The sequence below is a fragment of the Psammomys obesus genome, unplaced genomic scaffold (assembly GCF_907164565.1).
Source record: "Psammomys obesus unplaced genomic scaffold, mPsaObe1.curated_primary_1811, whole genome shotgun sequence".
Lineage (NCBI taxonomy): Eukaryota > Metazoa > Chordata > Mammalia > Rodentia > Muridae > Psammomys > Psammomys obesus.
In genome coordinates this window covers 596,088-620,999 of record NW_026590061.1, presented here as the reverse complement: position 1 = coordinate 620,999, position 24,912 = coordinate 596,088, and the positions used below count along the sequence as shown (strand labels likewise).

Here is a 24,912-nt window from a genome sequence, read left to right as displayed (position 1 = left end):
TGTGGGCCAAACAGAAACAGCATCTATACTCTAGCAGACATGCAGTATAGCTGGCTCCTGAGTCTCTCTTTCCCTTTAATGATCACCCTACTGAAACAAGGACACAATAAATGAAGAGTTCTAGGAGCAGCTGTGTGGCAGCACATGCTTGTTTAGTCCCAGCACTTGGGAAGCAGAGGCAGGCATATTTCTGTGAGTTTGAGGCCAGCTTTATCTACACAATGAGTTCTAGGCTAGTCAGACCTACACAGTGAAACCCTGTCTCAAAATGAAGTACAATAAGACATTTCCCAAGGAATGTTTTCCTTGGAGAAGGCTAAAGTCTTGGAGGAAGTTAGAGGAAGAATTTTCCCAGAAAAAAAAAAAGGAGGAGGAAAAGGAGAAGAAAAAGGAAGAGGAGAAGGGAGAAGGAAGAAGAGGAGAAAGAGGAGGAGGAAGAGGAGAAGGGGAGAAAGAGAAGGAGGAAGAAGAAGAGGAGGAGAAGGAAGAAGAGGAGGAGGAGGAAGAGGAGGATGAGAAGGAGCAGGAGGAGGATGAGAGAACAAGGAGGAGGAAGAGGAGGAAGAGAAAGAGGAAGAAGAGGAGAAGGAAGAAGAAGAGTAAGAGGAGAAGGAGGAGGAAGAAGAGGAAGAGAAGGAAGAGGAAGAATAAGGGGAAGAAGGAGGAAGAGAAAGAAGAGGAAGAAGAGAAGAAGGAGGAAGAAGAAGAGGGGAAGAAGGAAGAAGAAGAGGAGGAGGAGAAGGAGGAAGAAGGAGAGGAGAAGAAGACAACCACGACCACCCTCACTACCACCACCACTTACAACTTGTAATTTGACCTTGTAGGAGACACTTGAGAGCTTGGCCAATGATGGGTGGGACCACACCTTGGTCATTTTCCTCAAGTCAGGCCCTAAGAAGGACTGGACATATGTATTTCTATATCTGTCTCTCTTCCCACTGTGGCCATATTGCATAAACTTTTCACTTTTGTAATTATTATTTGTGTGCCTGTGTGAGTGTGTATGTGCGCAGAGTGACTATGAAGGCCAGAAGTGGAGAATCACACCCCCTGGAGCTAGTTACAGGAGGTTGTTTGTTGCCTAATGTGGGTGTTGGGAACTGAACTTGGGCCCTGTGGAAGAGCAGCGAGCACTTTTGACTGCTAAGCCATCTCTTCACTCCTGCTTTTCACACTAACTCTGGCTCTTTTACTTGGCTTAACCACCATAGGTGGCTGAACCTGGCTTGTTGTGGCACAAGCTGTGACCCACAGTTAGGCAAAACCAACACACAATGTGTATATACCAGTGTTTTCTGTGGGGAGGGTAGGAGCTAGACGGGTGCCCGTCCTACCCAGCTCTGTGCTGACGTCAGTACAGACCGGAAGTAAGGTGCTGGTCACACTTCCTGTTCCCCACTCCTGCCTGCCTGGGAGTCAGAGCCTAGCTGCAGGCTTGCATGTACCCAAGTGGGCTCTAATGTCTCTCTTCAGAGACCCTGCCACTCTGTCTCTTGTGCAAGGGCCTCAACTCTCCTTGCCCACCCTTTCACCAGGTCGCTGCCTCTAATTTTGTTTTTTGAGAAAGGGTTTCTGTATAGCCTTGGCTGTCCTACAACTCACTCTATAGACCAAGCTAGCCTTGAACTCAGAGATCCCCCTGCCTCTGCCTCCTGAGTGCTGGGATTAAAGGCGTGTGTCACCACTGCCCACCCAGTTGTTGTTGCCTCTTTTGTCTGTTTCAAACCCAGGACCAGCCTCATTTATTACCTGTGGCTCCTCCCTGCACAGGTCAGCCTATCTACCCTAAACCTTTTCCTTTTCCTTTTAGGGCCTTCTCTTCCCTCAACCTGATCCCCTGGCCATTTTGACTAAGCAAACCTTTTGGCCCAGGCTGCTGCTTTTGGTTCCTGTCTCTCCTCTCTTGTTCTCCCTCCCCCTTCTCTCTGCTCCTGCTCAGGCGGCCATGTTCAGCCTGGGCTCTTCCCTCTGCCAGCTTTTCCCTTATATTTACAATACAAACTTCTTCGTGCTTTACAAGAATCATGTGCTCCTTTTATGTCATTTTTTCATTCAGTGAATTACTCGGCTAATTAACTCTGTATTCCCCAGCAATCCATCAATCCCTCGTAAATAAGGGCTGGCCAGGCAAGAACTTTCTGCTGAGCTTCTCTCTGCCTCTTTTTGTTCTGCTTAGTTTTTCTGGTTTTTGAAATAAGGTCTCCTTATTTAACTCATTCTGGCGTCAGCTTTACCCAGAGTGATAGGGGTGGTGAGAGAATACTAAATGAGTGAATGAATTAGAGGCAGACTTTCATAACTTCAATGTTAAACAGCAGTTTATGTCCTTTAATTTTTTATGTTACTATTATTAAATTTTTTGGTTGTGCTGGGGTAGAACCCCAGGACTTTGTGCACTCTAGGCAAGCTCTCTACCACTGATTTACATCCCAAGCTTCTCTACAGGGAAGGGAGGAAGGGAGGAAGGGAGGAAGGGAGGGAGGGAGGGAGGGAGGGAGGAAGGAAGGAAGGAAGGAAGGAAGGAAGAGAAAAAAAGAGAGAAAAAGAGTAGGGCTGGCAAGATGGAATAGTGGGCAATGGTGCTTGCTGCCAAGTCTGATGACTTGGGTTTGAGCCCTGGTTTCCACATAGATTCTCAAAACTGTCCTCTGACCTCCATATAGGTGTCCTGCCATGGCCCCCACCCCCTGTCTCCTACACACACTAAATAGATAAATACATAAATGTAATTTAAAAGCATTAAAAAACAGACAGCCACCACTATGTTGGCGCATGCCTGTAATCCCACCACTTGGGAGGCAGAAGCGTTCAAAGCCAGTCCAGTCTACACTGCAAGCAACAGGACAACAGGACTTCACAGCACTGGCTCAAAAACAAACAAACAAACAAACAATTAAGCAAGGTGAAGAGCAAAATCACCCCGAATCTGACCAGCAGAGAGGCAGGAACGCTAGCACAATTAACAACCACTTAAAGCCTTTCTCCTTTCCCAGATGGAAACCTATAACTTTCTAGGCATCTTGCCAGAAGCCCTATTTATGGGAAAAAGACATGTTGTAAACCCCTTGTGCAAATGCCATGTGCAAACCCTAGTGGCTCCTAACTTTACTTTATCAGATTATAACTCCGTTCAAGGCTTCTCCAGAAACTCCCTATAATCTCAACTTTATCAAAAAACAGAAAGAAAAAAAAAGAAAAGAAAGAAGTTTCTTAGAACCCTTTTGAAATGTAACTTGAGGCCGGCCCACCAGAATGGCGCACATGGCTGATGCTGAGCCCACACTGGGCATCTCACTTTCCACAACTCTCCTGTGAGGAGCCTGTTCTCACACTCAGGTGTATCTCACTTCTTTACTTAGGTGTGTCTATTTTTCTCAATTCTCTTGCTTAAGGTTTATATTATCTTTTTAAACTTGCTCTGCAGCTAAAGCAAGTCCCAAGTTGACTTTCCTGCCTTTGCCTCCCCAGGAGATAGGGTTAGAAAGCAGTGCCATGAGGAATAGCTGTTTTCTTACTATGTGACTTTAGGATAGTTTGCAAATGTATTTGGGTCTCATCCATTTCCTGCTTCCTTCCTTATAAAGTAGGTAGCTGGGGGCTGGAGAAGTGGTTCTGTGTTGCTAGCATGATGATCCAGGCTCATTTTCTAGGGCCCACGTGATGCTCATAACTGACTTCACCTCCAGTCCCAGAGGATCCAGCGCCTCTTCCGGGTCTGCAGGCACCAGCACTTAGCACATACACACATGCAAGCAAAAACATGTTTGTTTGCTTGTTTGTTTGGTTTTGGCTCTTGGAGACAGCATTTCTCTCTGTAGCAGTGGCTGTCTTGGAGCTCGATTTGTAGACCAGGCTGGTCTTGAAGTCATGATCTGCATGTCTCTGCTTCCTTAGTGCTGGGATTAATGTTGTGAGCTACCACGCCCGGGAAGATAAAACATTTATACGCAAAATAAAAATACAGAAATCTTTTTTTTTTTTAAAGATGTGTAGATAAGTTGCAACTCTAACAGAAAGGTACCCAGGAAACAGCAGTCTCATAATAAAAGCTGGAATAAAGAAACCTAAGAGAAAAGTCAGAATCTGGTGTAACCTTTTCTAGACGCATGCTGTGAATGTAACACATATAGTAAAGCATAACTTTGACTAGGTACCTTGTTCCAAGGCAAACTAGAATCTGGAATTTGCCGTCCTTCCCAATGTTCCTGGGTGCAGTATTAATAGCATTCACATAGTGGCAGAAGGTTTTGCAGGATGATTTCTGAACGAGCACATCAGCTTCGTTGTCTAAAATCTGGTCAGTGGTTTCAAAATAAGCCACTGCTTTCTCTGAGGAAGACAAGCAGACTCATCAGTACAGCAGCTCACACAGAAACGTCAAAACTTCATACGTAGTAAAATCACCCTTCAGCTCAGCCTGGAAACGCTGATGAAGCCTCTAACCCAAACCCTGACTTTATCACTTATTTCAGATGAATTACAGAGATCTGTGGTTCATGACAGAGCAATATGCTCCCTGTTGCTGGGATTAAAGGCAGTGCCACCAAGCCTGGAAGTTTGTATTCTAATCAAGACCACATTCAGAAGGTTGGAAAGTTTATTCTTCTTAAATACCTTCATGAAATAGAAATTGGCATAAAAAAAAGAAAGAGGAAAGAAAAAGAAGAGAGCAAAGAAAGGGAGGAAGAAAGGAAAGGAGATGTCTCTTGTAACAGTGCCTTTCAGGAATACGGAAACAACGACCATCTGAAGACAGTGCCCTCTTCTGGAATAGCCTTCAACAACATTATTAGTATATTGAAATGGACCTTATGGAGGAAATCTGAGAAGAGACATCAGTATGTAGACATCAGTTAGAAGCAGTAACATGCAAGCTTTCCAGAAAGGGAGAAAATCACTCTTAGGTGCCTTGTCAACTTCCTTTGCTTGAAAGTTCTGAATTCAATTTACAAACACAAAATGATTCACTGAAACTGTAAAGAAACTAGGAGTTCTAGAATTTCATATACTTAAAAATCACAAAATTTAGCATGCTTTTTATTTTATGTGTATGGGAGTTTTGCCTTTATTTTACGTGTATGTGTATGTGTGTGTGTGTGTGTGTGTGTGTGTACCGTGGGAGGGCAGCACTTCAGATGCCAGCAAAGTGTATCAGATCCTCTAGAGAGAGTTAATGAGAGTTGTGTGTTGTCATGTTGGTGCTGGGAACTGAACCCAGGTCCTCTGGAAGAGCCCCAAGTGCTCTTAACTAATGTGCCCTCACTCTGGACCCCTATCTAATTTCTTTACTATGTATTTCATGTGTGGCTGTGTGAGGGGAACTTGTAGGAATCAGTTCTCTCCTTCACCTGGCAGGCTCCAAGGCTCAGTCTCAGTACTTTATCTGTTGAGCCCTCATTAGTTCAAAACATGTTAGCTTAGTACTACTCTTTTTGTTTGTTTGTTTTTTGAGACAGGGTTTCTCTGTGCAGCCATGCTGGTCCTGGCTGTAGCCCAGGCTGGCCGCAAACTCAGAGATCCATCTGCCTCCACCTCCTGAGTGCTGGGATCACAGGTGCGCCTCATTGCTTATTATCACTTTATTCATTCAAAATGTTGGCTTTCTGAGTTTTTAAAGAAACATTTCAGTCATGTTATAATATCATGCATCTACTTAATTTACCTACGAAGTCCCAGATGAAGACATTCTTGTGAAAGATGCGGGCAGACTTGAACCCATGATGAAAAACTTGTTCAAGTGCAGCAACCAGGCCATTTTCTCCACACAGCAGCACTGTGAGGCTTCCTCTCTGTAGAGCACAATGTTAACACAGAGACAAGAGAATTCTGTTGCTTCTATGCTTAAAAAACACTACAGGGGCTGGAAATACGGCTCAGTGGTAAGGAGCACTGGCTATTCCTCCAGAGGACCTGGGTTCAGTTCCCAGTACTCACACCACGGCTCACAACCTCCCTTAACTGTAGTTCCAAGGGCTCCAACACTCTCTTCTAGCTTTCCAGGACCAGGCACACCTATGGCTGCACAGACATACATGCAGGCAAACACCATATGAAACAAAGTAACCTAACCCTCCACCTCGTCCCAAATAACCACACCGAGAAATGAGACCTGAAGATAGCTGAACAGACTGTTTTTGTAGTCACTAGAAAGGTTATAAATGAGCCCAGCTGTGGTGGTATACACTTTTAATCCCAACACATGGGAGGCAGAGGCAGGTGGATCGCTGTGAGTTCAAGGCCAGCCTGGTCTACAGAGCAAGTTCCAGGACAGCCAGGAAGACAAAGACAAACCCTGACTCAAACAAAACAAAACAAAACAACAAAAACAACAACACAAAAAGTCCCATCACATGGTTTTATTGCCCATAATACCTCTTTTTCAGGTTTGTGAAAATGCTTCACAATGTTGTTCACAGCTTCTCCAATCCCTTCCTGGATCTGTCCAGCATTGGGTTCTGCAAAATAATTAACAGTGTAAGATAAATAAACCAAAATACTATGGGGTATTCAACTGTAAGTCTCTGCAGAAAATACTTCATCCAAGCAAGCTGCCTTTTCCAGAGATTCCATGGGGTTTGCCACTGGACAAACAGGCCAAGTCCAAGGGCTTGTGATGTACTGGAAAATACCCAGGAGAACCCGAGACTCAAATCCCAACCACTCTACTGCAAACTACAACCCAAGCCAAGGCTCTAATTCCCTCCGGCTTTTCTCAACTGAAAATAATGGAGAAAGAAAACAAAAACAAAGCACTCCTCTCTGAGAAAACTGAACAAGATACTCGGTGCCATCTCCTGGCAGGGTTCCTATCAGGAAGTGCCAACACTCCAGACGTGAGGAGTGAACTGGGAAGAAACTCCAAGTTCCCTGCTAAGGATCTGAGGCTGTCAGAGACCTGTGTGATGTTCTCTGTTGTAATTAAAGAAAAAAGGCGATATAGACACCATATTGTGCCTGGGCCTGAAGTCAGGCCTCCTTCCCTTCCTGACCTGAATCACGGCAGTGGTCTGAATGAGAGTGAGCCCCAAGGGCTCATATACTTCAGTGCTTGGTCCCCACCTGGCGGAACTGTTTGGGAGGGATTAGAAGTATGGCCTTGTTGGAAGAGGTGTGTTATTCGGGGTGGGGTTTGAGGTTTCAAGGTGTAAGCTTTCATCTACTGCTTCAGAACCGTGCCTGCCTGCTGCCATGATTCCTGCCAGAAAGACACACCCACTGAAACTATCAACCCCAAGTTAAATGCTTTCTTTTAGAATTTCCCTTGGTCGTGGCATTTTCATCACAGCAAAAGAAAAGTAACTTCAGACAAGGTCACCTTGCCCACCACATACTAGGACTAGTTTGTTTATTTTAGGGCCCTTCGAAGTCCCAGCTGGCACTGCACTGTGCATTTGAGAAGTGCTTTGCACTTCTGATCCTACCATTCCGACATCTTAAACAGCAGAATTATGAACACGAGCCACTATGCCTGCTTTATGTCCAGCTGACAGCTGAACTGCAAACTTCCTTTTTGCCAGGTAAGTCCACCAAGAGGCACATCCACGTGGTGGTTTGAGTTAAGATGGCCTCCATGAGCTCATCAACTAGAATTTCTACTTCCCAGTTTGTGAACTGTTTATGAAGGACCAGGATGTGTGGCCTTGTTGGAGAATGTGTGACACTGAGGAAGGGCTTTGAGGTGTGAAAGATGCATGTATGTATGCATGCATGCATGTATGTATGTACATACGTGTGTAAATTTTCTCTGCATGCACATCTGTAATCAGAACAGGGCATCAGATCCTGTGGGACTACGGTTATACATGGTTGAGAGCCACCATGTAGGTGCTGGGTTTTGAACTCAGGACCTTTGGTAGAATAGCCAGTGCTCTTAACCGCTGAGGCGTCTCTCCAGCCTCAGGAGCTTTGAGATTTCAAAAGCCCATGCCAGGCCCAATGGCTTTCTTTCTGTCTCCAACTTGTGGATCAGATGTGAGCTCTTAGCTGCTACCCGGTGCCATGCCTGCCTGCTACCATCATGATGATCACGGACTAACCCTCTGAAACCAAGCAAGGCCCCAGTTAAATGCTTTTTCTTGTTTGATTTTTCAAGACAGGGTTTTTCTGTGTAGTCCTGGTTGTCCTGGAACTTGCTCTGTAGACCTGGCTGCTTTGAACTCAGAATTCCTTATGCCTCTGCCTCCTGAGTGCTGGGATTAAATACATGAGTCACCACCGTTTGGATTAAATGTTTTTTTTTTCTATAAGTTGCTTAGGTCATGGTGTTTTGTCATGGCAGTAGAGTATACAGTAACAAAGACAGTCCCAACCCTAATTATAGTTTTAAAATAAAATAAGAAAGAAAAGAAAAAGCATGCTGGGCGGGATCTCTGTGAGCTCCAGGCCAGCCTGGTCTACAAATTGTCCAAAAAAAGTCAGGGCTTTGTTACATAGAGAAATCCTGTTTCAAAAAACCAAAATAAATAAGTAAATAAATAAATGTTTTTTAAAAAGCAAGTAAACTTTATCTAGAGTCAGAAGCAGAAATAGGTAATAAGAGAAAAATGGTGTGTGTGTGTGTGTGTGTGTGTGTGTGTGTGTGTGTGTGTGTGTGCTGGGTGTGGTACTGCGTATGTTTAATACTTGCCCTTGGAAGGCAGAGGCAAAGGTAGGCAGACCTCTGGGAGTTCAAGGACAGCCTGGTCTATGTGCTAAGTTTCAGGCCACATGAGGTACAGAGTGAGGCCCTGGCTCAGGGAAACTGATTAGAACACACAGCACACACAGCTGTCCTTTTACACAAAGTATAAAAGTGTGTGATAGTTTCTTAGGCCAGGCATGGCAGGACACACTTTTAATCCTAGCACTTCAGAGGCAGAAGCAGGTAGATCTCCGTAAGCTCAAGGCCAGCCTGGTCTACATAGTGAGTGCCAGGCCAGCCAGCCATAGTGAGACTCTCAAAAGTAAAAGGTAGAACGAGAGGATATGTGTGCACTCACTCTGTTTCTCTCTCTCTCTCTCTCTGTCTTTGTTTCTTTCCTTTCTTTTGGTTTTTCGAGACAGAATTTCTCTGTGTAGCCTTGGCTCTCGCAGACTTGCTTTGAGCACAGTGATCTGCCTGCCCCTGCATCCCCAAGAGCTGGAATTATAGGCGTGCACCACCATGCCCCGCACGGTGGATGTGGACGCACCTATGTATGCGTGCACACTCTCATGCACACCTGAAGGTGCTGGGTGCCCTCCTCTAACAGGCTCCACCTTATTTTTGAGCCAGGTCTCTTCCTGACCACAGCTCATCTACTGGCCGCGTCTCAGCTTTGGGAAACCGCCTGACTCTGAAGTGAGGCTGTGCATGGGTGCTGGAGCCCAGCCTCCGGTCCTCAGGCCTGTGCAGCAAGCGCGTTACCAGCGGAGCCAGCTTCCTTACTCATGTTTTCTCTCTAGACAAGCCCTCGAGTCTTGCTTTTCAAGTTTTATTGCATTACTCTAGCTATGTGCACATACACAGCTGGGGTCAGGTATGTACATATGAGAGCTCTGCCGCAGAGGTTTCGTCCCTCTAGGCTGGAGTTCCAGGTGGTTGTAAGCCGCCTGACGGAGGTGGTAGGAATGGAATTCGGGTTCTCTGGAAAAACAAGCTGTGCTCTTTCCTGCTGAGCCACCTCTCCAGTCCCTTATCCCTCCCAGCTCTGGAGACAGGGTCTCTCACTGAACCTGGCGTTCATTAATTGGCCTGAGCTGGCTGGTCCCTGAGTTGTGTCTCCACCCCTGCCCAGCCCTCCCAGCACTGGGCTTACAGATGCAAGCCTGAAGCTTTTCCCTTGGGTACTGGGAATCCTTATGCTTGGGGAAAAAGCACTCTACCTTCTGAGCCATCTTCCCAGCCCCTCTTTTTTAATCTTCTTGGCATAATTCACTAACCCCACTGTTTTCTGAAAAATGGGCCTCAGAGCCTGTACCGCCGCAGCACACTGGAAACAACTCACTGGTGCTCTTTCCTGTTAGTGAGGTAATACTCAGTCTCCTGGTTGTCGTGGGAGATTTCTGCTGTGGTGGAGTCCGACACTGCTTTCCCAGGTCTTCATCTGAAGCTGGTGTCATCAATTCTCCAATAAGAATTCTCTCCAAGCTGCCATCATCAATGCCTTTCCCAAGCCACCGCCCACAAGGGAACCTAATAGGGGAAGAAAAACTCTTTTCATCTGAAATCTTTTGAATCTACTTTTCTTGTTGTGAACTTACCTTTTGGTCTCCTGAGATCCTGTGAATCTACATTTTGTTTTGTTTGTTGAGACAGTGTTTCTCTGTGTAGCCTGGGCTGTCCTGGACCTGCTTCGTAGACCAGGCTGGCCTTGAACTCACAGAGATCCGACTGCCTCTGACTCCCTGAGCACAGGGGTCACAGTTGTATGCCACCGCACCCGGCTGGCTCTCTTTTTGGTTTTACAAGGCATAATTTCTCTGTGTAGCCCTGGAAGTCCTGGACTCTTTGTAGACCAGGCTGGTCTCAAACTCACAGAGATCCACCTGCTTCTGCCTTCTGCTGGGATTATAGGCATGCACCACCTCGCCTGGCTTTAAACATATGCTCAAACTAATAAATAAATAAATAAAAAAGTATATACATATATATGTTAGTTGATGTGTCTGAGTGTTTGTCTGCATGCACATCTGTGTGCCATGGGTATGGCCATGCCTATAGAGAATACAGGATCTCTGGAACTGGAGTTACAGTCGATTGTGAGCTGTTATGTGGGTGCTGGGACCTGGGAGCATCCAGTTCCCTTAACCATCAGCCATTTCTCTGGACTAAACAGGATGGTTTTTTGTTTTTGTTTTGTTGTTTTTAATCAAAGATTAAATACCTTTTCTTACTTGTGTGTGTATATGTCTGTGCATGTGTGCATCTGTGTGTGCAAACTGTGTGCAGAAGCATGCAGATGCACTGAGCACACATGGCAGCCCGTAGAAGGAACTGTATCCCTGGAGACGCAGTTCCAGGCAGCTGTGAGCTAAGTGAGGTGTAATCTGAGATCTGAACTTGGGTCATCTGGAAGAATAGCAAGTGCTCTTAATTGCTGAGCCATCTCTCCAGCCTCAATCTGTCTGTTCAAAAAGAATTTTTGCTACCATTCTCCTCTTCCTCCTCCTCCTGCTCCTCATTCTGTATGTGTAGCTCTGGCTGTTCTCGAACTAGCTTTGCAGACCAGGCTAGCCTCAGACTCACCGAGATCTGCCTCTCTCTGCCTCCTGAGTTCTGGGATTTAAGGTGGAACATCCACACCGTCCGACTGTATGTTGTATAAACAGAACAGAACAATATACTCCCCAACATAAAAGCTAGCTCAGGAGGCAGTGGGAAAGCTTTAGGGAGAAAATTCTAAAAGTTTTCTTATCTAAAGAACTTTAAAACAAAGAATTTCGCTCCCAAATCCATTTACTCACCTATATGTGTGTCCTGTGATTTCATTTCTGACCATGACACAATCCACTAGCCATTTAGCTAACAGTCCAGAGTTATCATGGCCAATCTGAACTGTAGTGAGCTTTCCCAGGTTCGGGCACTGCAGAGACAGGACCACAAATTACTCTCCTATGCAATTCTTTTCTATCCCGTTCAGCTTTAGCAGTGGACATTGGCTCCATCTAATACTTACAGAGACCTACAATATGTTAAGTTTAGTAAGTGGACAGTATCCATGTAGTCTTTGCTCTTGGGGAACCTTCTTCATACAATGAGATGGCGGATGTACGGTAGCTACAAGAACGCTGGAGAAGGGACACTTCTATTTGGGGAATCCAGAATCAGAGCCCCTGATGATGACTTGTGCCATAAGCGCCTGTCTAGCACTTTCAAGGCCTTGATCTACTAGAGAAGTTTTAGAAGCTGTTTGTACAGATCTTCTCTAAGGCTCCTCGTATGTGCAAACCTACATTCATGGCATTCTTCCTACACGCTTTGCAAAATTGCCACACGTCAGAGTTTGCCATGGATCCTTCTCTGCACCACTACGCTTATGCTGTGGAGCGTGAGTAAGTCAAACAAAGGCTACATAAACACAAGCCACTGCCATACCTTCTAAGTCACTACTGGGAGGGCAGCACATTCAGCACAGATGTGCCAGACAAAGACGGGATTCTGGCTGGCACAGGGACACTACAGATTCCATTATGCTATTCATAATGGTGCACAAAAAAACTTAGAAAATTGTGTTCTGAGGGTGTGGCTCAATGGCAGAATGCTTGCTAACCATGTGTAAGACCCTGGGTTTGTTTCTTTGTGTAACAAAACCCAATAATGTTTAAACAATTCCCATCTTTAAAAACTAATTTTTGTTTTTTTGAGATAGTTTCTTTACATAGCTCAGGACGGCCTTGAACTTGCAGCAGTTCTGCTTCTGTCTCCTGAATGCTAGGATGTCAGGCATGTGCTATCATGCCTGGCTTATTTCATTTTTTTGTCTTTTGAGACATAAACTCATGTAACCCAGGCTGGTCTCAAACCTGTTATGTGGCTGAGGATGGCCTTGAACTTCTGACATTCCTGTGTCTGCTTTCCAAGTGCCAAGGTTGTAAGAATATAGCACCAAGCTCAGCTTCTATGACATTTTTTTTGGAAATTTCCCCTTAATGTTTTTGGATCACAATTAACGCCAGGTACCAAAACTGCAGAAAGTGAAATGATAAGTACACTATGGTTAATCAATGTCCTTGCTGGCCCTCTGTGCACAAGTACAAAACAAAGCAATGGTAACAGAAATTGCAAAAATGGATGCTAATTAAATTCTCACTTAAAAATCTGATAAAGCGCTGGGTGGTGGTGGTGCTCTTGGGAGGCAGAGACAGGGGAATCTTTGTGAATTTGAGGCCAGCCTGGTCTACAGAACAAGCTCCAGACAGCCAAGGCTACACAGAGAAACACTATCTCAAAAAACTAAACCAAACCAAAACCAAAACTAAACAAACAAATGATCACAGGCTTACTCTATGCTGGACTGAAACATCAGAATTACAGGCTGTAAAAGCACTTGTCTTTTTTGTGTTATCAATGAAAGGCATCATGTGACCCAGCTGAGGGGGGATGCCACAAAGAGAGAGAGAAAGAAGATGGGACTTAAATGTAGTTTCTGTTCCATAACTGGTAGGCCAAGAAAAGACAAGGCTTTTACCGATAGATAGATGTGAGTCTACCACACATAGAAAGCCAAATGGACCATTGCGGGAGCAGTTTGATTCCAAGTGTAAATGGCTAGTGCTACACCCCAGGAACATGAATGAGAACAGAGATTATCTCCTGAAACAGTGTTATCTGCCTTATTCTGGCATATCAGTACCAACCTGAATATGGATTCAAACATAGGGAAATACTCTACTAGATGAGACCCCAAAACTGACAATACAAAAAATTATATCTACAGGAGCCAGGCCTTTAATCCCAGCACTCAGGAGGCAGAGGCAGGTGGATCTCTGAGTTCAAGCCCAACCTGGTCTACAGAGCAAGTTCAGGACAGCCAGAGCTACACAGAGAAACCCTGTCTGGAAAACCAAACAAAACCATTCTCTAATGCAACTATATGCTTCAAATGCCATAAACATGGACGTCAACTTTCTGGTCCTAAGGACCACTTTAGCGAAAGCATTTTTTTTAAAAAACATTTTCTGTTTGCCATGTTCTGTGGTAGGTACTGGGAATCAAGGAACAGGATCTGGTAAATCAGGCAGAAAAATAGGGCTTAACAACGAAAATATAAAGCAAACTCACGTAAGCTGCTTTAGACAATTAAAAGCATATGATAACAAAATGACCCTGTATGTCTGCATATTCCTTTATTTAATTTGTTTAAGAGAATGGAAGAACAAAAGCAGAGTCCCTCTGCAGAACTCAACACGGTGTTAGCGGACAAACCTCGAAAGTCATCTCAAGCAGGTTTTTTGGAATCTGCATTACCCCGGTGTCACCCAGCTCTCCTGAAACACAGATCCACGGGTTTGATGTAATCATTGCATTGCTCAGCTTTTTTATTGGAATGATCACTGATCTATAAGGAATCACTGAAAGAAAAACACAGAAGTGAATTAAAAATCACAATTATCCAAACTAGATGCTTTAAAGATATATTTTGCTTTTGTATTTATTTACTTTTATGTGTATGAATGTTTTGCTTGTGTCTAGTGGCCTCAGAGGTCAAAGGAGAGAATCAGATCCCCTGGACCTGGAGTTATAGTACTGGAGTTATTAGCCACTGAGGAAATGAACCCAGTTCTGGTTCCTCAACAAAACAAGTGTTCTTAGCCTCTGAGCCATCTCTCTAGGCCCTTTTTTTTTTTGAGACAGGGCTTTTCTGTGTAGCCTCGGCTGTCCTGGAATCACTTTGTAGACCAGGCTGGCTTCCAACTCACAGAGATTCACTTGCCTCTGCCTCCCTGAGTGCTGGGATTACAGGCATGGGCCACAGCCTGTATAATCTTTTTTTGTTTGTTTTTTAAAGATTTATTTATTTATTATGTATACAACGTTATGCCTGCATGTACACCTGAATGCCAGAAGAGGGCACTGGATTTCATTATAGATGGTTATGAGCCACCATGTGGTTGCTGGGAATTGAAGTTGTGACCTCTGAAAGAGCAAGCAGTGCTCTTAACCTCTGAGCCATCTCTCTAGCCCTTGTTTTTTTTTTCTCTTTTTTTTTTCGAGACAGGATTTCTCTGGGTAGCCCTGGCTGTCCTGAACTTCCTCTGTAGATCAGGCTGGCCTTGAATGCACAAATATATGCCTGCCTCTGCTGGTATTAAAGGTATGTGCCATCACCTCCACTGCCTGGCCAATTTTTAAGATATACTCATGAGGGCCAGGTGAGGTGGCTCGGAGGTTAAAGATTATTTGTTGCCAAGCCTGACAACCCGAGTTCAAGCCCTAGAACCACGTGGTGGAAAGAGAAAACCAACTCCCACAGAACCCTAGGATTAGGTATTTGAGGTAACTCGTGTCCAAGGAAATCTGCGAGTCAGACTTACAGAGACCTACATAAAGCCTTTTTTTTTTTTTCTTCAAAAGGCTCACCACTAGATGTCACCATCCTCCCAAGACCTTGACTCAAATGTGAAACAAGGAGGAAATTCGGAATTTACAACAGGAGCCTAGTAAGAACACTGCTGACTGATGGTTCGCTCAGGTCATGTTTAGCTAGCTTCCTTATACAGCCCTGGACCACGTGTGCAGGGAATGGTGCTGCCAACAATAGGCTGAAATCAAGAAAAAAAGAAAATACCCCAGACGTTACTACAGGCTAATGCAATCTGGTAATTCCTCAACTGAGACTCCATTCTAGGCTCTTAAGTTGCCAGTTGAAGTTAACCAGGTTCTCATGTCCTGGCACACAAGCCCAAGTCAGCGTTCCTCCGAGGTCTCCGCTTGAAGCACTTGTCTGAGTCTCTAGCCCTGACTCCCTGCACTGGTAGACTGTGACCTTTACGCTGGAATAAACTCTCCTCTCTTAGTTTGCTTTTGGTCATGGTGTTACCCCAGCACGAGAGGAAACCAGGACAACTGAGTATTTCTTTGTATATTCCAATGCCTCAAACTGAAAGTTTCCCAGAAAAAGAGAAAGATACAGACACAAGAATATTTTCAGAGAGTCTTACTGTGCCTGTGATGTGAGTGCTGGTACATGTGTGTCACAGCTCATGTGTAGGTTGGAAAACAATTCTCACAACTGGTTTTCTTTCCACCTTTCCGTGGGTTCCAGGGATGGAATTCAGGTCATGGATTATGCGGAAAGTGTCTTTTTCTGCTGAGACATCTTGGTAGTCCTTTCTGTTTTTGCTATAAGACTTGATTTATGTATCCCATCTAGCCTTGAAAATAGCTGAGGGTGACCATGTTTTTAGCCACCTTAAGCGACCTTTCTTTTCTTTTCAAACTTCAAGTATTTATTTGTGTGCATGTGTGTGTATGTACATGCCTGCATATGTCCTTTGGTGAATGTCTAGAGCTCACAGGACAACTTTTGGGAATCAGTTCTCTTTGTGCGCTGGAAGCTGAACTCAGGCTGCCAGACTCTGGCCAAGTGCCCTTACCTACACTATCTTGCTGGGCCTTCCCTCCTTTCTTTTGAGAGAGAACTTCCTGTGTAGCCCAGGCCAGCCCTGAATTTTTTTTATCTTTTTGGCTCATCAGGAATTACAGGAACTATATGCCCAGTCTTCAGATTTTCCGTTTGTCTTGCTTTTCAAGACAGGGTCTCTGTGTAGCCCTGGCTGTCCTGAACTTGCTTTGTAGCCCAGGCTGGCTAGAACTCACAGAGATCCACCTGCCTCTGCCTCCCAAGTGCTGAGATTAGAGGTGTGCACCACTGCACCCAGCTAGACTTTTAAAACAGTGCTGGGTGTGTGTGTGTGTGTGTGTGTGGGAGGCCTGGAGAGATGTCTCAGGGGTTAAGAGTACTGGCTGTTCTTTCAAAGAGTTCAATCCCTAGCAGCGATGTGGTGGCTCACAGCCATCTAGCATGAGATCTGGAGCTCTCTTTCTGGCCTGCAAGCACACATGCAGGCAGAACACTGTATAAATAACAAATAAATCTTAAAAACAAAACAAAAACCAAACAGTTTGGGGATTGAATGCATTGCTTCACACATAATAGGCAAATGAACTACACATGAGGGTATAGTTCTTCCTCTAACAACTTAGACTCTTATCCATGTAATAACTGAATGAACTAGAAATTATTAGGTTATCACTTATTAGACATTAGCCATTTTAAGTTGGCCCTATTAATTCCAACTCCCCTTTTCCTTATCTGTGTCTATCAGAGACCAGAAATCAAAGCCTTCATAATTCTAGCTGGCAAAATGACCACAATGTTTACTGAGATTTTAGAGAAATCATGCTTTTTTTAAGCAGGGGCTGCAGCTCTGTCTTTCACGTTTGTCCTACGTAACTTTTTCTGCCAGACTGGGATTTCTGGATGCTGATGCTGATGCAGATGCTGAGCCAGAAATGAACACGCACGGTGCTCGTTCCTAGGATCGACCGTGAAAGGGAGTGAGACTGGCAAGGAGAATGCGGAGTTTTGCTTACGTCTCCATAAAGCCTTCCCCTGGCCCAGCGGCTGTGGCCAGGATGCAGGCTGAGGCACCGGCCCAGGCGGCAGCTAAGGGCTGTGCTCAGTGCTCCAGCAGCCAGGGAGCCTACCTTCCCAGACAGAGACTGCAGGCTCATCAGTGTCCTCCATGGGCTGTGATATGCCTTACTTTTATTCCAAGGGTGACGAGAGCCCCTCACCCCAAGCCAATTTTTTGTTTTTTGAGAAAGGGTCAAGCCCACACACTTTTGGGCTTGAAGGGACAATTTTCTTGTTCCAGTTTTCTAGGTATTGCCACCATGCCTGCTCACTAGAAACTGGTCACGTAAAAGTCAATTCTCCACACTTACTGATCGTGGTAAACACACTGGTAAAGCAGAAATAGTCCACAGCATTGAGGGAAAGCAGATGGTAAAGAAACTGCTCTCGTTCTTCTTCACAGCGCAGGAAAGCATAGCGCTTATAAAGTTTCCTGAAAAGGGTTAAAAGAAGCACAAAATAATAGTTATGACTTTCTTTCTTTTTTTGGAGACAGGGTTTCTCTGTGTAGCGTGGACTCAATTTCTAGACCAGGCTGTCCTCAAACTCACAGAGATCTGCCTGCCTCTGCCTCCCTGAGAGCTGGGATTACAGGCGTGTACCAGCAAGCCCCGCTTAGTTAAGATTTTCATTCTTTTTGGGGGTCTGGAGCTGAGGACTGAACCCTGGGCCTTGCTATGCAAGTGGTCTATTACTGAGCTAAACCCCCAACCCCATGATTTTCATCCTTAAAAATAATGATTATAAATTAATACCTCTGAACCAGTTGGTTCAGGAGGTAAAGACACTTGCTGCCAACTCCACTGAGCTTAATTAATAAATCCCTGAGACCCTCAAGGGGGAAGGAGATAACAGAACATGCACAAGTGGTTCTCTGATTTCCACTCTGGCTCTTGTATACATGCACTTAAGGAAAACAATAAACTAAAAATCACTCAAACAAAACAAACAAAAAACCCTCCTCCCCTGCAAACCTGGGGCAGAGAGATGGCTCAGTGGTTCAGAGCACTGGCAGCTTTTCCAGAAGACACAGATTTGTTTCCTAGCACAACCATGGCAGTTCACAAGTCTAAGTCCAGTCCCAGGGTGTTGAGCATTCATTCCCTCATGGCCTCTTGTGGCACTCGACACAGGTGGTACACAGACACACTGATGTGTGTACACACATAAACACACGAGCACTTCACCATGGGGGTGCTGGGAATCAAACCCAGGTCTGCCAGAAGAGCAGCGGCGCTCACAGGTGCCGAGCATCCCTCCAGCCCCTCCTACTTTACTTTGCCTCCGTTACAGCAGCTGGTCAATGACCATGGCCTGGCCCGCCTCCCCGGTGCTGGGACTATGGGCTTGGACTACTGCATTTGGCTGTCTCTCCATGAAGGGCTGAGTCTGAACTTGGGTGTGCACGCTTACACAGCAGGCATTTTGCTGCTATCTCCTCAGCCTCCATTCTTATTTCATTTTAACTAATTATGTAGCTGGCCTCAAACTTGCTTTACAGACAAGGATTGGCTGAACTCCTGGTCCTGTCTACACCTTTAGAGCGCTGGGGTTACAGGTCGGTGCCATCATGCCCATTTCATCAATGCTAGGGAGCAAACAAACGACTCCATGTGTGCTGGCAGCCATTCTACCAGGCGCCACAGTTTCCCCTATGCTAGGCTTCGCTTAATCCAATCTACACTTGGGAAATTAATACTCATTCTAAGCTTGGTATGTGGCACATGCCTTTGGTTCCAGGACTCAGGAGGCTGAGGTGGGCTTATCTTTGTGAGTGTGATGCCTGCCTGATCAAAGGGAGTTCCAGGACACCCAGGGCTACATCTCAAACAAAACAAAACCCCAAAAGATTCATTCTAAAAAGCTCCAAGGTGAAGTACGTAAATGTAATAATACAAGCAGTACTGGTCACCACGATAGCCCCGACCGGAAGGCCATGTCTAAGCTTCTTTGCAAGCCTTTGCTCTTGAGAATGACAACTTCGTAGCTCTCAAATAAATTTTTTAAAATAATTTATTTATTTTCATTTTTATGTACATTGGTGTTCTGCCTGCATGTATGTCTGTTAGAGTTACAGACAGTTGTGAGCTGCCATGTGGGTGCTAGGAATTGAACCTGGGTCCTCTGGATGAGCAGTCAGGGCTTTTAACTGCTGCGCCATGTCTCCAGCCCCTCAGGTAAATTCTAAAGTTCCTGTCATTTAAAAAAATTTCTTGTGGGGCTCAGTGGCTCATGTCTTTAATCCCAGCACTCAGGAGGCAGAGGCAGGTGGATCTCCATGATTTGAGGCTGGTCTGGTCTACATAGCAAGTTCCAGGACAGCCAGGACTACCCAGAGAAACCCTGTCTTGAAAACAAATTTTTTTTTTTTTTTTTTTTTTTTTTTTTTCTGGAGATAGGGTCTCACACACTTGTGCCACCGCTGTCCAGGATATATATAATATATAAATTTGTATTTCAACACAGGGTTTCTCTTTATTTTTTTAAATGATTTATTAGTTTATTAGTTATACAGTATTCTAACTGCATTTGCGTCTACATGCCAGGAGAGGACACCTGAGCTCACTATAGATGGTTGTGAGCTACCATATGGTTGCTGGGAATTGAACTCAGAACCTTTAGAAGAACAGCCAGTGCTCCTAACCTCTGAGCTGTCTCTCCAGCCCCCCTTGCTATGAGTTTTATACTATGAAGCTAATATAAGTTCAACCTATCTTTTGGATGTTACTGTCAGCTTATGTGGACTAGTTAGCATATATTTTCTCAAACATTCTACAAAGGTAGTTTCTGAAGCAGACACCTATTATTCAACAAGAATGCGTGTGTTCATGAGCCAGGGCTCATGATGAAAATACTCCTGCAATCTACTGCATGCACAAGCCAGAGACAAATGTCCTGAAAGGTAGCGCCTTACTTGGTCAGTAGTTGGTTGGAGAGCAGCTGCTTGAGATGCTGGGACAAAAGCTTCTTTTCTAAAGACAGCCTGATCCAAGCCCGAGCTCGCCCAACATCAGTCTTGATCTCACTCATGTTCTGAACATGCCTAAAAGTCAGTACCAACAAGAGAGACATTTTCTTTGCATTTAAATACATCTTGTTTTAGATTATCTATATTAAATGTTTTTTTTTTTTTCTTAAAACAATGTATCCATTTCAAATATCATAGTTAAAATAATCTCACCATGATATCAGTCCCATTTGTCTTAAGTCCTGGTGTTGTATGGATGACGAGCAATAGCCAGTTATGGTGAAAGGAGTAATTGCACAGTTTTAACACTTTCTCTTCCTAAATTGTCCTTAAGGAGAGCTACATATGGGCCCACACCACCTTAACTGTCGTCTAGGAGAGCAGCCGCGCCTCTATGTAGATTCATGTTTCACAAATAAAACAGTCCAGTAACTACGAAAATAGCAAGGATGTGCTTGCGATGCTCTGCAGCCCCAGGCATGGAAGGAGAGACTGTGTAAGGCTAACCTTTAGCTAGAAAAGAGCTAAAAATCACTAACCCTGGCCCCAGAAAGGCTCTTCTAGATTTAGATGAAGAAATGAATAATACACATTTTGTTGTTGTTGTATTTTTAAGGCAGAGTCTCACTGTGTAGTCCTGGGTGGCCTGGAATTCATCATATAGACCAGGTTGACCTCAAACTCACAGATCCATGTAGAAGAATTTTAATGCAGAACATGGCTACTCTGGCAAGAGATCACATCCAAAGACCTTTAGATCTGTGTGATCCAGCTGGAATACAGACATGCCTTTAATCCAGGAGACAAGCAGATCTGAGTTCAAGATATACAGCAAGTTTTAGGTAAAGAAAAACTTAGGTCCAGTGTAGTGGTACACACCTTTAATCTCAAACAAGGCAGGTAAAGTTAGCTTGTAGAAGGAAGCACCCATGTTTAACAGTGATGTCTAATTGAGTGGCAGAAACAGTGATAAATCAGAGAAAAATTTGATGGAATAGGATACACCCAACTCTCATGGGAAGAGAGAGGAAAGGGAGGCTACTTAAGAGGTTATGTAGAGAGAGGAGGCAGTTTTACAGGACAGTAATGGAGAGACTGGTTGCAGAGAGAGAGAACTCAGGTGAAGACAAAATGATCCAGAGAATGAGAAGGAGCCAGGAAATTCGAAAAGATTGCTGGAATCAGTTTGAGGCCAAGCAAAGCAATTCAGATGCCAAGAGAGAAGCCAGATTGAATAAATCAGCTAGGAGAGGAGTTTGAACCAGAACAGCTGAGTTGAACCAGCCAGCCAGAGTTCAGAAAGAACCAGAAAGGGTGAGCTTACTCAGGAGTGAGTCTCAGAGGCTGGAAACATTCTAGGTCTAGATTAGATTGTATGAAGGCTGGAAGCATCCAGGACTAGGCCTAGGCTCGCAGAAGGAGGGAGTAACCCTCTAAGACAACAACTGAAGTAGGAGAATAAAGTTCCTTTTACAGATCCATCTGCCTCAGCCTCCCAAGAGTTGGGATTAAAGGCACAGGCCACGATATATATTTTTGTTTGTTTCATTTTTGAGACAGTTTCTCTGTATAGCCTGACCTGGCCTGGAATCTCTTTGTAGATCAGGCTGGCCTTGAATTTAGACATCTGTCTGTCTCTGCCCCTTGCGTACTGGGATTAAGGGTGTGAATCACATTTTGAGGGAAAGTTAAAGCTTCAGAGATTTATCTGATGTGCAGAGATATTCGCACATAAGAAATGGCGTTACACGGGCACGGTGGTATGTGCTTGCAATCCCAGCACTCAGGAGGCAGAGGCAGGCGGGTCTTTAGGGTTCCAGAACAGACAAGAAAATAAAAGTAAAATAATCTGACAGTCAAGTTTTGTTTGAAGATTTAATTCTGTGTGTCTGGAGGTGGAGGGTGTGTATTTGCACATGGAACAGGTGTTCACAGAGCACAGAAAATAGTGTTAAATTACCTGCAGTCACAGACATAGTAGGCCGCCCTATCGTGAGTGCTGGGAACCTAACGGGGGTCCAGCCCCTCAGGTTCTAACTCACGGAGTGTCTTTAGTTACTTTGCACAGCATTAGAGAAGCCTAGCTGTACTGTGTTGATTTACTTATCTACTTTTGAGACAGGGTCTATCTGTGTAGTCCTGGCTATCTTAGAACTTGCCATGTAGACCAGACTGGCCTAGAAGTCATAGATCCACCTGCTAGGAGTGAAGGTGTGTGCCACCACACCTGGTAATGTGTTGATAAGTCTTATCGACTGAATCTCACATACATGTATAAAGTAGTGGTCACTGTGCAAGTTGCTGCTGGACTCAGCAGCGCTGAATTTATTTTCTTAAACCATCTTCCTTCTAACAGAGAAAAGGGAGATCAGAAAAAGAAGACCAGATAAATGGTAAAAACTAACTTGAGTGGAAAGTCTTCGTTAGTGTGGCTATCACACAAACACATACACCAGGACCTAACCTTTTTCATTCAATTTTTGTTTTGTTTTTTTCAAGACTTGATCTGTAGACCAGGCTGGCCTTGCACTCAAGAGAGCCACCTGCCTCTGCCTCCTAAGGACTGGAACTAAAGGAGTGAGCCACCACTGCCTGTCAGGAAATGCTATTATTTATTTATTTACTTACTTTTTGAGACAGGGTTTCTCTCTTTTAGCCCTAGCTGTTCTGAAATCACTCTGTAGAGTAGGCTACCCTCGAACTCATAGATATTGACCTGCCTCTGCCTCCACTGCCTGGCTAGAAAATGCTCATTTGAATATTTGTGTTTTTTTAGCTCTATGTTGCCAGGTGGTGGTGGTGGTGATGGTGGTGGAGCACACCTTTAAGCCCAGCACTCTGGAGGCAGAGGCAGGTGAATCTTTGAGTCTGAAGCCAGCCTGGTCTACACAGGGAGTTCAGAACAGCCAGGGCTACACAGAGAAATCCTGTCTAGAAGAACAAACAAAACATTCTGTTTCTTTCTAAGACTGATTTTTCCTGCCAAGCCGCCTGTGGTTACTTACAGCTTTTTGGAGTCTACGTATAAAGATGACAGGAGAAGGTATCGTTTGGAGCTGTTTTAGAAAACTTTCCCCCGACACATCTCCCTTTTTATTTAATGCCAGAAGAAAGAAAACAAAACTGCACAACAGTAACAATTAACCCTGGACTGGAGTCACTGCTGCTCTTGTGGGAGACCCAGGCTCTGCTCTCAGTGCGAACGTGTGATTAACAACCATCTCTAACTCTGGAGCTAAAAGATCCAGCTTCCTTGTCTGACGTCTGTGGGCACCAGCCATGCATATGGTTTACCCGTGTAGATGCAGGTCAAAACGAATACTCATAAGGTAAATAAAAAATAAAAACATTTAAAATTATGAAAATGATTTTTCAGAATATATAAACAAAAGGTGTAACTATAATTAATTTACAAGTTAGGTGTGAGCTACATTTCAAAGCCATCATTTGCGAGCATGTGTAACAAATACCTCATGTCTTGAATAAGGGAGACCCTGAGGGTGGGTAACGCAACTCCTGAGTCAGACTTTCTTCTTTCTGGTCCAAGGGCAACTATACGAAGAAATTGAGCAAAGTATTAGAAAAATAACAGTAAGAAGTTATATTTTAATTTTTTAGGGTCTTTCTGTGTAACCCTGGCTGGCTTTTGAACTCACAGAGATCTACCTGCCTCTGTCTCCCAGGCGCTGGGACTGAAGGGGTGTGCTACTGTGCCTGGCCTACTGATACATTTCAAACTTAAAGTTTCGGAGAACATGGTGTGAACACATCATGTCACCCTCCCCTTTTCTCCCTCCATGTTTTCCCATGTGCTCCTCCCATGTCCTATGCCTTTTCTCTTTCAGGTTCATGGCCTGTTTTTCTTTGTTGCTAGATATGTATATATATCTGTAGATATACAAACACAACCTGCTCAATCTGTATAACGTTCTTTGTATGTTTACGTTTTCAGGGCTGACCATTTAGTACTGACATCTTACTAACACAGTATAAAGCAGCTCTGTTCTTTCTAAACAAGTGGTACCTACATTTGGAAATTTATAGAAGTATATCCAGCAAATATGTGTGCACTCGAGGGCCAGTCATTTTCTACAGCTGTTCACTCTATGGAGCCAGACAACTACTCAGAGGCTACTAAGTGTGGGCGCCTTCTCTCTGGACTTGTGGACTGGAAGCCTATGTATGGCGTTTTGCTTTTCTGAGACAAAGTCTCATGTATCCAAGGCTGGCTTCTAACTTCTGAATGCAGGATTACATGTTCCTGATACTATGCCCTGTTTATGTGATCCTGGGGAGTGAACCCAAGACACCCTTAGCCCAGAAAACGTTTAACATTAAATATCTAATTTTAACTTTGAAAGACTTTTTTCTAAGACAGGGTTTCTCTGTGTAGCACTGGCTGGCCTGAAACTCTTTGTAGACCAGGCTGGCCTAGAACCCACAGAGGCCTGCCTCTGTCTCTCCAGGGCTGAGATTAAAGGTGTGTGATACCATGACTGACTTTTTCTTCTCTCTCTTTCAAATTCTTTTTTCCAGACAGGGTTTCTCTGTATAGCCTTGGCTGTCCTGGACTCACTTTGTAGACCAGGCTGGCCTTGAACTCACACAGAACCAGCTGCCACTGCCTCCTGAGTGCTGGGATTACAGGTGGGGGCCACCAGTGCCTGGTTCATTCATTTATTCATTCTTCTTTTTTTTCAGTGCTAAAGATTACATTCTGGGTCTCACATTTGCTAGGTGAGTATTTTTCTACTGAGCTACATTCTCATCTTTTTTTTTTCAGTGTCTTCTTTTTTAACAATATCCATCTATCTATCTATCTATCTATCTATCTATCTATCTATC

At 44.4% G+C, this 24,912-nt stretch overlaps 1 protein-coding gene across 1 annotated transcript in view; it reads right to left on the bottom strand.

Moving 5' to 3' along the window:
• The window catches only part of Dennd5b (DENN domain containing 5B), a 127,483-nt gene that overhangs the window by 5,370 nt on the left and 97,201 nt on the right, over window positions 1–24,912 (bottom strand). The window contains exons 14-22 of the mRNA XM_055605614.1: window positions 23,538–23,619; window positions 20,014–20,142; window positions 17,411–17,532; window positions 13,886–14,031; window positions 11,425–11,543; window positions 9,966–10,153; window positions 6,373–6,455; window positions 5,663–5,789; window positions 4,155–4,329 (exon numbers count right to left, since the gene is read on the bottom strand). Of these exons, the coding sequence (XP_055461589.1) occupies window positions 4,155–4,329; window positions 5,663–5,789; window positions 6,373–6,455; window positions 9,966–10,153; window positions 11,425–11,543; window positions 13,886–14,031; window positions 17,411–17,532; window positions 20,014–20,142; window positions 23,538–23,619 (1,171 nt within the window). The remainder of the gene's footprint in view (window positions 1–4,154; window positions 4,330–5,662; window positions 5,790–6,372; window positions 6,456–9,965; window positions 10,154–11,424; window positions 11,544–13,885; window positions 14,032–17,410; window positions 17,533–20,013; window positions 20,143–23,537; window positions 23,620–24,912) is intronic.